The 14,185-nt window shown below is 47.1% G+C and overlaps 1 protein-coding gene across 5 annotated transcripts in view; it reads left to right on the forward strand.

The window, feature by feature from the left end:
* SNX24 (sorting nexin 24) overlaps window positions 1–8,644 on the forward strand; it is a 166,579-nt gene extending 157,935 nt beyond the window's left edge. For 4 of the 5 annotated variants that reach the window (XM_044263792.1, XM_044263767.1, XM_044263776.1 and 1 more), the window contains exons 5-8: window positions 1,098–1,130; window positions 1,626–1,690; window positions 7,144–7,207; window positions 7,955–8,644. In XM_044263792.1, coding sequence (XP_044119727.1) covers window positions 1,098–1,130; window positions 1,626–1,690; window positions 7,144–7,207; window positions 7,955–8,045 — 253 coding nt within the window. In that variant the 3' untranslated portion in view covers window positions 8,046–8,644. Of the gene's footprint in view, window positions 1–1,097; window positions 1,131–1,625; window positions 1,691–7,143 lie in introns of all 5 variants that reach the window. The other variant, XM_044263800.1, reaches the window with a different exon arrangement.
* The last annotated feature ends 5,541 nt before the right edge of the window (window positions 8,645–14,185 follow it).

Genomic DNA, 14,185 nt, shown 5'->3' on the forward strand with positions numbered 1-14,185 from the left:
TCGAGCAAAGTCTATATGCCCATGCATGTACCGTCACATCATCTAAGAGCTGTGAATGACCTTGGAGGTGATGTTAGCCAACTCCCTTATTGTTGACCTGAGCAAGCTGAGACACAGGAATTAAGTGTCTTTCCCCAAATCTCTCATCTTGTAGCTGGCAGAGCCCAGGCTTTCCCACGTGAGCTCTCTTCCCTGCTGTCTTTCTGCCTCTCTCACAGGACCTTCTCATGTGGGGCTGTAGCTCCCAGTCCCTGTGTCCCAGGAACCAGACATTTGCTATCACCATCAGTTGGGAAGTGTTCTTCTAAAGAATGAACTCTGAAACAAGCCCCTTGCCCAGTTCTGGGCACCTGGCTCAGGTTGAGCTGGCCTCTGAAGGCCATCAGCATCACCCCTGACATATCCAATCCATTTACAGGGAAACACATCATTACAAAGACTCTGCAAACCCACGCAGGGGAGGGGGTTTTGTTCATCCTCTGCCACCTCCAGAGTCCCCCGAAGGACGGACACTAACTACAAGAGGGTCATGGGGACCACACCCAGCATCGGGTTAAAACCCGGCCGTCTGCGGGAGGAAAGGCTGCAGACCCTCAGCCCTCCACCCTGCCCCCGACCCTGGCAGTGTTGCTCAAGGCCCCTTTCCACTCACCCCACAGCGAGAATTAAATACTGACCTCACCAAATAATAGGCATTGTCCATGTGGCCTGTTCTGACTGAGTGCATTTGCTAGGACCTTGGGGAATGTTTTTAAGAAGAGATTTTAGGAATGACAGAGTGAAATCTTAACTCCATTATAGAAGCCTGAAAGTAAAACCATAGGGTTTGTAAGTGATCCTCAAGAAAACAGAAGTTCAAGAATATGGCGGTCTTAGATTCTTTAGAATGAGGCATCACAATCGCTTCTCGGCCTTTTGGCTAAGATCAAGTGTAGACTGTAGTCATCAGTCATGCTGTGGCTTTGTCAAGGCACCTCTCTTTTCCTAATGTTTCCCAATTTAGAGCTTTAAGAATACAGACTTTTTTCCTTGGTTTGCAACAACATTTACCCAACTGACATGGTCTTCCTCTTCTTCTTTTAAAAAAAAAATTCTAGATCTTTTGATGAGACGGAATCTGAAGAATCAAGGTAAGAACTAATACTAGTCAATCAAGAGTTACATGAAACCAGAAACAGGACCGTAGTTTTGCTAAGTGGTGAATTACTGTGGCGTAAGTGTATCCCGTCACATTCTTCTTGATAATATGTGTTAGGCAGTTGATTTACAAATATGTGATAGAAAGTGAAAGAAGTCACCAGCTATATCGAACCCTACATTGTTTTATGCCAGTCCTAAGAATACTATTTTATCAATCACTGTGCTCTGAAACGGTGCACTTTTCATCAGTGATTTGTCAAATAGATGGTATACCCATTTCAGATTCCTCAAAGAGATGTTGAGAAGGTGAACGCAGGGCTGGTTTGTTCCCTGTAACTCTGCTCACTATTATTCACCCACGCAGTGAGATACATAGACCTTGAGATGTCCCCACACAGCAGTTTGATCCCCTCAAAGCTAGTTTGTAGTGTTTTCTGTTTACCATCGTCCCCTGATGCTGACATGCCTGTTCTTGACCTTTCCAGCAAACTGTCCCACCAGCCCGTGCTGCTCTTCCTCAGGGATCCATTCGTCTTGCCTACAGCCAGCGGTAATCAAACCTGTCATCTGCTAACAGCTCTTTACTGATCTGACCCTGCACCACATAAACCACGTTTTTAATACAGGTCTAACAGAGTGACATTGGTCCAGGGCTTAATAATCTGCCAATAAACCGGCGCTCTTGGTGTCGGAGACATTCAGAATTTTAATTGGGGCAGGCCTTTCCGCACGAAATGTGATTTTTCTTTCTACCTGACCAGGCAGTTTTCAATGAGAGTAATAAAGAGGAAAGATACTTATTGGCTTTTCTTTTCTTTTTGTTTTTGTTTTTTGTGGTGTTATGTTTTGGTGTCTGCTTGTTTTTATCCAGATGATAAGGTTTGAGTCTAAGGCTCTGGTTCTTTTTTTTTTTTTTTTTAATGCTTTTTCCCCAAAGTGGTGTATCTATATTACATGTATATATTTACTTCTATTTAGGTTATAGCATCTTAGATGGTCAGCTGTGTATTTTTAGAAGTTATATACTTAAATAGAATGAATTTATGCACACATGTAATCAATATTTTATTTTTAAAGATTTTATTTATTTATTTGACCGACAGAGATCACAAGCAGGCGGAGAGGCAGGCGGAGAGAGAGGAGGAAGCAGGCTCCCCACTGAGCAGAGAGCCCATTGTGGGCTCGATCCCAGGAGCCTGGGATCAGGACCTGAGCCGAAGGCAGAGACTTTAACCCAATGAGCCACCCAGGTGCCCCTGTAATCAGTGTTTTAGCCTTGGTCCTCTCTTTATGCCAAGAAATTTGAATTCTTCAGAGTTCCTCTCAAAATGTCCTGCTCTACACCTCTTCAAGAGTGCCTTCTCAGATGTTACTCCTTTAGTTTTTTAATAGCCTCATAAAATAGGCAAGGTGGGTATCCTCATTGGCTAATAAGAGAGTTGGAACCCCAGGAGGTCCCCAACTTGCCTGGTATCACATGGCTGATGGGCAGACCCCTTGGTGCTTAATTTCCTTACGTTAATTGAACATTCAGCCCTTATTAGTAGGAGTAACTAAATAGCAGAGCAACTCAATGGCAGTAGATAAATGATTTGTTGAAACCGTTCCTACATTCTGACAATAAAACCCTATCACCAGCAAGAGAGAGGGGACCATTCTGTGGCAACGGCGCGTGCACGGAGATCAGTGACTTAGCTGGTAGCGTGAAGAAGGCAGGCCAGGACCCAGTCCCGCTCCGTGGAGGGACCATTCCTAGCGCCCTGATCTGGGAGAGCTGACATTCCTTTGCAATATGGGAATATGTTCTCAGAGTATGTTCCCTGTACAGCCCTTTCCGTAAGACATAATTGCCTTTCTCTAGCATTTGCTTCCCGTGTTTAAAAAAAAAAAAAAAAAAAAAGCATATTATATCAGTTGACTTTATTTAGGTCAACAAAATGTTGCCTCACGTAAACTAGGCTAGATGCAATGGGCGATGTTCTGTAAAGCATTCTGTTTCTCTTCAGAGCAGGGTTCTACCAGTGCCCTGTACGATATAGTACTCTGTGCAGGTATTACAGAGGGTCAGAAGTTTCCGGCATGGGCCCGACGCTCCTGGGGAGGTGGGGAGCACGGGCCGATCCTGTGAAACATAGTGGCCAGGGTGCTCAGGGGTCAAGGAAGGCGTTTTATGATCCTTGAGTCCGCATCATCCCGCCGACTGAGCTGCGTGTGCTGTGCCCCTGGTGGGCAACAAAGAACGGGAGGTACTCAGGGGAGAAAGAACTCCAGGGGCCGACATCTGGAGCTAGAAAGGGCAAAAGTAGGGATCGTTGGTAGAACATTGGCATGGACGGAGGACTCGCGCAAATGGGGGATAGCAGTTCGGAAAGGACACGGGAATCACGGGTTTTATGGACAGGATGGCCCCAGGTGGGGGAGGGGCGGGCACCAGATCCGGTTTTGGTGCAGTTTGGCTAACCCACCTTCCTGAGTCGGATCCCCGTTGCCTTACGGGCGTGACGCAGCTGATAGGCTCTCGCAGATCTTAAGCATTTAATCGAGAGGTCAGTTTTACTGGCATCGCATTTCTGGGTTATTTAGGCCTCTTAGCAAAACGTGGGGGTACTCTTCCAGAGGATTCTGACCGTGGAAATACCATCGCAGGTGACCTGACAGTCAGACGCTATCCTCCTATAAAATGTTAATCATCAGTCTTCTCTGAACATAGGCTCTTTGGCCTGAGTTTTAATTTCTCAGGGGAATTTGGAACAGCTCTCGCGCTGGTCCCCAGCATCCTCTCTGGCACGGCTACACTCCAGATATGTTTCCATCAGCTTTCATCAGACCTCCCGTCATCTTTGGCCACCGTTGACCGCTCTCTCCCCTGGGCTTTCCCACTCTCCTCCTTTTCTGCCCATCCCAGGCAGCCTACCGGTGGGCTGTCATAGACCCTCTTGTCTTCTCCTGGGCTTTCTCTCAGATCAACTCCTTGCTTGTGGTCTTGATGGCCTTGTGTGTGTAGCTGGGACACCGTCTTGGGTTTCCAGCCCCACTTTCTCCTGGTAGAGTTTGACTCTACCAGGCTCTCATAGCCCTCCTAAGAGGACTCCCTCCTGTGCTCTGCCGACTTCTTTCTGGGTCTCATAGGTGTGCACTCCATTCCCCCTCAGGGCACTGCTGTTTCCCCCACCACCTCCTTGAGCCCCCTTCTCGTCCCCACACGGTCACTGCCTCCGCACCTTCCAGGAGCTTGAGAGAGCCTTTGCCCGCTCTGCCCTCAGGGGGCTCTGAGGAGTCTCCCCGCCCCAATCCCATTGCCTTTTTTTTAAAAAAGGTCCACGTAAGTGTTTACCAGCATAAATGAGAACCAACAAAAGACGACAAGTAAATCTTTCCTAAATCACATTCCTTGTCATCCCCTCTCAATGGGAAACAAAGGCCCCGGGCAGTTTTCAAGTAACAGCGGACATGGAATTAAAATCACACGAATGACAAAACCAAAATCCAAAGTGTAGAATGGAGTGGAACAGAGGAGGGAGAAGATGACCTCTGATAATCTGCTCGTTGGCCCCCAGTCGGTGGACCTGGTCATAAAACACCTCTGTTCCATTCACGTGGATCATCTCCTTCCTTTACTGTCGTGATGACCGACCCGGTTCCCTTATTCTCTCTCTGTCATGTTCACCTTCTGAATCTCCTGCCTCTGCTAGTTGCTCGGCACTTGCTGGACCGTAAACACAGCGCCTTGGTCGGCCATCTTCCCTCTGCCGGGGATGCCCCTCGCCCGGACACCCTGGCGCGTGGCCACCGCACCCTCCTTCCCCGGGTATCTGCCCGCAGAGGTCTTTCCTCACCTTCCCGTCTCCTCACCCTCGAGCCTCGCGCCCTGCTTCAGTTTTCCCCTTTATCCTTCTGAAGACTTATTTCTTTATTTGGGAGACAGAGGGAAAGAGAGCAGGCTCAAGCAGGGGGAGGGGCAGAGAGAGAATCTCAAGCAGAGTCTGTGCAGAGCGTAGACCCTGATGCAGGGCTCCATGTCGCGACCTCAGGATGGCGACCTGAGCCGACATCAAGAGTCGGACGCTTAACCGCCTGAGCCACCCTGGCACCCCTTGCCTTGCGCTTAAACCACTGCTTGACCTATTCAGGTGGTATAGCATTACTCAGAGTAATTAATGGTATTTTCCCCTCTTCGTCCTTTTCCCCCAAACTTACTTAAATTCCTTTGAGCTGAACATGCTGATGATGCCATCACACTAAGCTTCAAACAAACTGTTAGGTTTTGGCTGGCCGAGAATAAATACCCACCTGCTAACGCACGTCGACGTGTTCTCTTTGGGCAAATAATTGAAAATTGATCAATATCTCCACTGATGGCTCTTGGTTTCAGTACACTTCTGTGGGGGAGCAATTCTTTTAAAATTGAAAGGAACTTCGGAAAATCATTGCTCTTGATCGGGAGGAAAAAATACATAGGTTTCAGTCCTACTACAGAGTATTAAAGATACGTTGCATGGAAAATGATGTTGTTTCATGCTGGATTAAAGCAAACACTGAGAAATCAAGTGTCATCACCCAGAAGTCACTGAGCTGCCTGTGTACTGAAGATATGTTTTAGGCATAGCTCGTGGGTGTGTTCATTTGCTTGTCTCCCTCCTAGCGTGGAAATTCCATGGTATGGGCAGGGACTGTTACTTACTTCTCTTCCCAGTGATTAGACCGCACTTGGTAGGTGACGGTAGCAGGTACTAATCATGTGCCCAGCACAGGTTCAAGTGCTTTGCTTCACCCTCCAATTTGTACAACAATCTTTCAGGCAGGTACTGTTAGGAAACTTCCCTTTACTCCTCACAGGGAACCCACCACCACTTTGAACTTGTCCCTATGTATTCTGAATGGCAGCCAGAGCCATCCATCTTTGCCAAACAGGATTCAGTTCTGTATCACTTTGCTTAAAATCCTTGGGGGGGGGGGGTGTTGCTGGTGGTTCTCCCCGCTTTTTAGACAAAGCCAGAATTTCTGGGCTTGCATGCCCTCAGGCTTCCTCCCTCACTCTCTTATCAACAGTAACCTCCATTCCAGTCTTTGAACTTGCCTGGCTCCCTCCTCCCTCAGACTGCCCACCTGGCTTGCTTCTCCCCTTCCCTGCCCCCCCCCCAGAAACTTTCTGCCCTCCCTTTGCATGTGGCTTTATGTAGTAGGTACTGTACAGGGGCTGAGTTCATAAGTGAGTGTCCTAGTTTCTGTCTGCAAGTATTGGACGAACTCATTTCCTTGCATAATAACGATATTTATTGAAAGTGGTGGGCTTTCATGTAAATCCTAGGTATAATTAATTACCTGCAGAATGAAGTTGAGAAATTAAACCTCTGGGTCATGTGATGGTTGGGGGTGGCCCCATGCAAAGTATCCTTTCATATTTTACCTCCCCTGATAACTGGAACGTGCCCCACTGGACGCACGCCTCCTCTAAAAACGTGGCTCGTTTTTCCTGACGGGTTGGCTTTCTTCAAAAGGTGCTCTTTTCAGTTAGGAAGACCGCCCCTGTTCCTCCTGCTCCCTGGACGCCTGCGCCACGGAATGACCGTCCTCAGGACAGCTTGGACTGAATGCTGCTGTAAACCACAATGGAAAAACTGCAGCCAAGTATTCCCAGTAGAAATCTTGGAATTCCTTCAAGTATATTGAGATTTTGTTAGAAATTGAATTGCCAGTGTAATCCATCTTCCTTGTGAGAAAACATTCAGATAAAGAGCTGGGGCCTAGCAGCATTAACCATTAGAACATCCCCTAAATCAATAAGCTACAAATCTGGCCGTGCATTCCTGCAGAGCCTGGTCGCGCACCCAAGCGGCTTTCGGCCGCAGCGACATGACAGATAACGTGTCCTCAGTGAGAGCGGGCTGCAGGGTGACTCGGTCCCTGAGTTGCTGGGGGGCCTCGCCTTGTACCGTCTGCAGAATGCAGTTGTTGCGTTTTACTGCTGTGCCTAAGAAAAGCCGTTTTCCTTTTGTTTTTCAGATTTTCCAAATGTGGTTATTGAAGGGGTCCTCCATGGGGTATTTTACCCCCATCTACAGCCCAGGTAGAAATCCTCCACGGCTAGAAGCAGCTGAAGCGGGTTTCACGGAAATCGATATCTGCCAAATTAACCTAAACTCTAGGACATAACAGCTCTAGCTCCAGTCAAATTCACAGCCCCAGCTTAAGGCAGGGCAGGGACATTTCCATTAGAATGGTGCTTTTAAAAATAGAACCTGAACCTGGGCGGTGCTGAGGTTAAGGCCAAGTGTTTGAGACATAGAAGGTAACTGCCAAGTTTCGAAACTGTAGGCAATGGGGGGGAGGGGCAAGTGTAACAAAACAGAAGTTACTCTGTGCTTTAGTTGCACTGTTTGCTGATTGAACATCTTACCCGGAAGCACGGCTGAGACCTATCTGCTTCGGTAGCTTTTTTTGTTGTTCGGATTTTAGGATGCCGGTCTTTTCATCATGAGATTTTCTCGGTCAGTGATAGGTACATTCCATGCGAGGGTCACAGAAACAGCCTGTGCTCGATGTGAGGACGGACCTAACTGGAAATTAAACTATGCTGACGATGTTAGGGCATTTTTAAGACTCTTGTCTTTGCGATTCCCACGGCAGTGGAGTTGCTTCATACCCGGGGCTTAGCTTCTAGTGTCAGGACCTAAGATGAAATGGAACGTGGAGAGCAAAGGCGCCTGATGGGAAATCTGCGCATCCAACACAACCAGGTTTTCCTCCGGTGTTGGAAGAAAGGACAGTTTCTTCCATTGAAGACCATTTGACATTGTCTTTGGTGTTCGTTTAGGGCAATGTTGCCTAGAACCGCATACCTTTCAACACTAGAATCAGTCACCCTGCGCTCTCCAGGCTGCTTGTCTTCTGAGAGACGGACGTGAACTGACTTGACCTGAGGAGACGCCACAGTGGTCGCGCTTGGTTTCCTCGAGGTTCTTCAACCCTCATCAGGGTTTACTCTTTCATTCAACTGGTGAGATTTTCATGGGATTCATTGTTATTTTCCTTATTGCTTCCTTTTCGCTGACCTCCTATATGGAATTGATGTAAGTTCAACGAATGAGCTGACCCCACTGTACATCTCACTGACATTCATATTTTGAGTAGTAAAGGACAAAAGCATATATGCAGACTTTATGTATGTGCTGTATGGGGGCATTTCGTCGAAAACCGATTAATAGCTAGCCTATTTATGGTTATTCATTTTACTAAGCATCTGTGTGGGAGAAAAATATTTGGGTTCAAAGTGAATAACTAAATCATGGTTTTTGGTTAGGATCTAAATATACGGGTTTCAAGCCTGCTGCGGACTTTGAGAGATCATGTTTATGATAGATGTGTTACTTCATGCTAGAAACAGGCAAGGACTCTGTAATCTAGTGTCGTGAACCAAAAATAACTGAATACTCATGTGTGGGAGATATTTTTTAAATGTTTTGTTGTTAGCTATTTTGAGTTAAATAAAAACAAAGAACAAGAAGTGTTTGAATTTGTCTTCTAGGATTTTACTGGAAACACAATTTGTGTCTTGTCTTTTTACACACACACACACACACACACAACTTCTCACATACTCATAAGAGCTTATTTCTAATCTAAGTATTAAGTTACCTCATCTGTAAGCCAGTAAGTGCTCATTCAATAGGTAATGACTTACAAAGAGGGCAGGATTTTTTAAAAGATTTTATTTATGTATTTAATAGAGAGAGAGAGAGCCCAAACAGGAGGAGCAGCGGGCAGAGGGAGAAGCAGGCTCCCCGCTGAGCAGGGAGCCCGACGAAGGACTTGATCCCAGGACTCCGAGATCATGACCTGAGCCCAAGGCAGTTGCTTTACCAACTGAGTGACCCAGGCTCCCCAGGAATTTTTTTAAATATAAAAACCAAGCATTTTTGGTGGCACGCTGCTCAGGAAATCTCTTCTGAGGATTTTTTTTTAGCGATGACTTTTATTTATTATTTAATAATTTTTAATATGTAATTTCGTATTCCATTTCAATTCCATTATAAGAAATAGAGGCCACAGTGGTTATTTCAAGCAGAGTGGACTAATAAGAAACTGGATGCTCGTAGAATCTTTTGGAAGGATGAGGAGCGTGAACTCCTAGGAGATAATCCAGGAGTGACTTCTGGAATCCTCCAGCAACATCTGGTACTCTACCTGCCAGGAGAGCTACAGCCTCTGCCTTAAGCAGGAATTCAGAGAGGCTGAATTCAGGAGGAATTAGGAGCCTGCTCCTGGAGCTGCTGAGGTAAAGAAAAGAAAAAACACCGCTGCACCTATGATCCAGCTACCAACAAGTTCAGGAAGTCACTGGGACCACCTTAAATGCCTCATAGCAGTACCCAGGAAGCTGAGGCCTGGGCCTGGAACAGTGTCCAGCTGATTCCACCTACACCACCATTGCCTCTGAACCCCTATGGCCTTGCTTGCCCACAACTACAGCCCTATGCAGTGGGAAGATGGTGTTCACCCACTTCCATCTTCTACTCTTATCTCATGAATGCACGTCCATTAGAATCTTGTATTGATGCCCAGCTTCAAGGGAGTCTGGAAGGGGCTGGAACTTCCTGGCCGGTGAAGTTTGGGAATGGACATTGGAAAGACGATGGACTATACTTCCACAGTTGAACATGTAGTAGCATATGAAAGGATCTGTAGAAAAGGAAAATCTCCCACCCCGTCTCCTGTATTCCCACTCCCACTCTCGCCGCAAGCAGCTGCTGTGCTTAGTTTAGGTGTGTGTTTGCAGAGAGAGTTCATCCACATGTAAACAAATAATGGATATTTAGTCTACGTGTCCCAACCCCCTCTCACCCCCCACTTTTTTAATAGGACGTGGATTTTTCAAAGCACAGATTTATAGACAATAGAGCAGTAAAGGGTAGAAGGACATAAACAGAATAAAGAGAAGGAAAAGAAACCCCATTGCCACCGGAGGCAGGATGTGGGGACAGCATATCTGCTGTGCTCCTCCACAGTGCATTTGGTGGTGTGTCTGGGCTTGGTCTGTGATTCCCCCAGGGCTTCATGCAGAGCCCCTCTTTGGCCTCACCTCCACCACACGGCCATTTCCAGACCAGCACCCCTGGTGTCCTTTCTCCCTCAACCCAATGTTGCAAACGACTGACCATCTCTACCACCCCGATAATGCTGACCATCCCTACCTGGGAAGTCTGCGGTCTCATTTCACTTCGAAAAGCATAGAAATCTCATGATCACAGTTCAGAAAGAACAAATGGCTTTCATCTCCTTTGTAATGGTAATGGTGATGGCCACGCAACGTGTTTGGCCGAGGATGCCGGATGCCGGCACAGGCATTAGGGTGGCAACTCTCAAAAGCAGCCAATGACAAATGTCGGCGAGGATGCGGACACCGCGAAACCCTCCTTGCTGGTGACGGTGCAAAATGGTGCGTCCTCTGCAGAACCGTCTAGCAGTTCTTCCAAAGATGACCCTGTGAGCCAGCAGGTCCCCCTTCTGGGTGTATACCTGAAGGGAGCCAAGTCAAGGGACTTGAACAGATTATTTGCACACCCCAATTCTTAGCATTGTTCACGAACGCCAACAGGTGGGAACAATGCAGGTATCCATCCGTAGATGAATGCCCAAACAGAATGTGGTCTGTGCATGGAATGGGATGTTACTCAGTGCCCAAAAGGAAGGAAGTTCTCACACATGCTATAGCTTGGGTCAACGTGAAAGGACCACTCCTGTGTGATTCTACTACAATGAGATACCCACAATAGTCCAGCTCCTGGAGACAGAAAGTAGAACGGTGGCTGTCAGTGGCTGGCAGAGGGGGGAGATACACACTGATTCAGCAGGGGAAGATGAGAAGGTTCTGGAGAGGGGCGGCAGGGATGCTTGGATGACAGTGTGACTGCACTTTACGCCACTGAGCTATACTCTTTGTAACGGTCAAAATGGTAAATGTCGTGTCATGCATGTTTACCAAAAAGCTTTTCAAGTTTTACTTTTTAAAGGATTTTAAGTGAGTATGGATGTAATACACTAAAATGGAATCTGCCGGGGAGCAGGAGGGATTTGGACACACATCCTGGGTGCCACGCTCCTCTCCCCGACAGCCTCTCCAACAGCAGTTCTCCCTCAGGGCTACGTCCGTATCGGAATCGTCGGGTCTCGGAATCACTAAATCTGGGGTGGGTAGAGGATTTTCTCTGGGTACTTCAAAAAACCACCCAGTTGATGCCGATAATGCACATATGTTAGGAGGGATGTGAGGCGGTAAGACGCTTTACAAACTACTCTTCTTTCATGGCTGCTGACTTTCCTACCTCCTGCAGGACCCGCTGTGAAGAGAACATCCCTCCGACTCCCGCAGGAGGCCACAGGGAGGTAGGTGTACCTCACAGTCCTTCAGAGCGTGTAACACACGCACCGCAGACTGGGTGACTTGTGAACGGCCTGATGCATTTCTCATGGTTCTGGAGGCTGGGAAGACCAAGCTAGGGTTAGGCACATTGGGGATCTGGTGTGGGGTGACCTTTCCTGTGTCCTCACATGGTGGGAAAGGGGTGAGGAATTCTCTGGAGCCTCTTAGAAAGGCACCCATCCCTTATTATCTCCTAAAGGCCCTACCTCCAAACACCACCATACTGAGGATTGCGTTTCAATGTACGAATTTGGGGCTGGTGGGAGGGACACCGACATTCAGACAGCAGGACTCTGCAGAAGCAGCAAGAGCGACAAGCACCTGTGAGTTGTGGTCTCACTGATGCTCTTGTTGAACATGTATTCAGTTCCTCCTCCATGCCTCCGAGCTCCCTCACCGGATTAAGGCACTGTGTCAGGCATCTAAAGAACAGAGACAGAATCATTGCTTTTTTGGAATTTGGGGCCATTTACGAGAGAGTGTCTTTCCGTTTAATTGCATTGGTTATGAAGTTCAGGGAGTAAGGCTGGCCTCTCCAGCCTCTCCATAGACAAAACTTTGAAGCTGTCCTTTTCATCCAGGCTTTGTTGCGGTTTTCTGATAATTACTTTGTTGCGGTAAATCTGATAATTACAGATTTTGAATTCCGCAGCGGAAACCCAGGGAAGAAGCAAACACTAACTCGAAACTGCTATTTCTGCAACATTTGTGTTTCCTGCCCCGGGAGCATGTGTAGTGAAAGTCTGAACTCTGGTGAGGATGAAGAGACATTCATTTCCGTGTGAGGGAGAGCAGGGTACATTGAAATGGTAAACCTCTGAAGTCCCTAGAATTAGGTAGAGAAGAATCTGGTTTTATATCCTAAGAGTAGAACTGTTAAGTCTGACCTCTAGAATGTGAAACGTTTTCTGTCTTCAGGACTCTCCCGTCATCAGTCAGAGAGAACCGCAACACTGTCTCCAGCTTTGACACTCTATTTGGATACTCCTGTGTGCTGAGCTCCTCCTGCGTGCTACATAGTGTTGGATAGGGTTTTTTTCAGACCTCATCCCAGTATAACTTCACAAACTTTTTATGAGCTTTCATTGAAAAAGAAAGTAAAGTTCAGAGGGATTGGTAAGTAGCTAATGCGTCTGAGGGCCAGTTTGGGTGCCGAGAGGTACTAGGCTAAATTCTTTCCATAGATTGTCCCACTGAAGACTCATGACATCTTTATGTATTCTGTATTCTTACCATTCCACTTTTACAGAGAGAAATAAAAGCTAGAAAGACAAAAGACCTTGGCCAAGGCTACCAGTTAATAAAGGAGATCACATTTTGAAACTTTATCCCCCAAATTTAGGCTCATGCACTCCCCCATCAGTTTCCCAGTACAGTGGTTCATATTTATGCACATATTTGAGCCACACGTGAGTACTCCAGTGGAAAAGAGCTGGGCGTATAGTGGTTGCTGATCTTTCTACAGGACGTTGCAAATTACCGGGTGCTTTCCTCTCCCATGTGATGAAACCAGGTTATGTTTGCCCAGCTGCAGCTCCTCCTGCATCTCCCTGTGTCCACTGTCACTGCAGGCTGATTGGCACATCAGAGCCACAGGTGTCTTTTTCAAGTGTCCATCAGATCCTGTCACCTGCTGCCCATCTTCCAGGAGCTTCCATTCCCATGTAAAGCTGAAATTCCTGCCACCCTCTCCAGGTTCCTCCTTCAGATATTCATCCCATGGTGACACTGGTGTTTCCGTCCCCAGGACTTGCCAACCCTGGTCCTTCCTCAAGACCTGCTGGTCTCTGGCTGAAATAGCCATTCTCCCTTGGGGAGGTGGTCATTCTCAAACCTGCTATGTCTCCGCTTGTACCTCCCCTCCCCCGAAGAACCCCTCTTTGGTCACGCCAGTCTGCACCATGATTTTTAAACATCCCTAGCACTGAAGTAGAGTTGACACACACTAGTTTCCAGTGTGCAACATGATTGAACAATTCTGTACATTACCCAGTCCTCACCGTAAGTGCAGTCACCATCTGCCACCGTACAACCTTATTACAACATTGTTGACGCTATGCCCTGTGCTGTACTGTTCATCTCTGTGACTTACTTATTGTGTAACTGGAAGTTTGTATCTCTGGATCCCCGTCACCTACTTAGCCCATCTCCCCACCCCCTCCCCTCTGACAACCGCCAGTTTGTATCTGTGAGTCTGCTTGTGTGTCCGTTCATTTATTTTTTTGGTTGCACATGTAAGTGAAATCATGTGGTGTTTGTCTCTCTCTGACTTTTTGTGCATTAGAGCAAACTGTTGCTTCATAGCAGTTTTCATCATCTGTAATTATCCTGTTTGATTATTTGTTGACTGTCTTTCCCCTGCAAAGAACTTGAGCTCCGTGAGAGCAGGGGCATCTCCTGACTTGTTTCTGCTCCTCCTTCAGTGCGGGGGTCAGTAGATCTCAGGAGACACTGTTGAAGGAGTAGGTGCCCAGTGCCCATGTTCCCAATGCCCAGCTCAAGGGCAGCAAAAACTTCATAAATGCATGTGGAGTCAGTGACCATGAATGAGGATTTGCTAATATCTTCCTCAGTTCCTGTAACGTTTCATTACATCCTGATCTGAAAACAATGATTTCCTACAAT

This window comes from Neovison vison, chromosome 1 (assembly GCF_020171115.1).
Source record: "Neovison vison isolate M4711 chromosome 1, ASM_NN_V1, whole genome shotgun sequence".
Lineage (NCBI taxonomy): Eukaryota > Metazoa > Chordata > Mammalia > Carnivora > Mustelidae > Neogale > Neogale vison.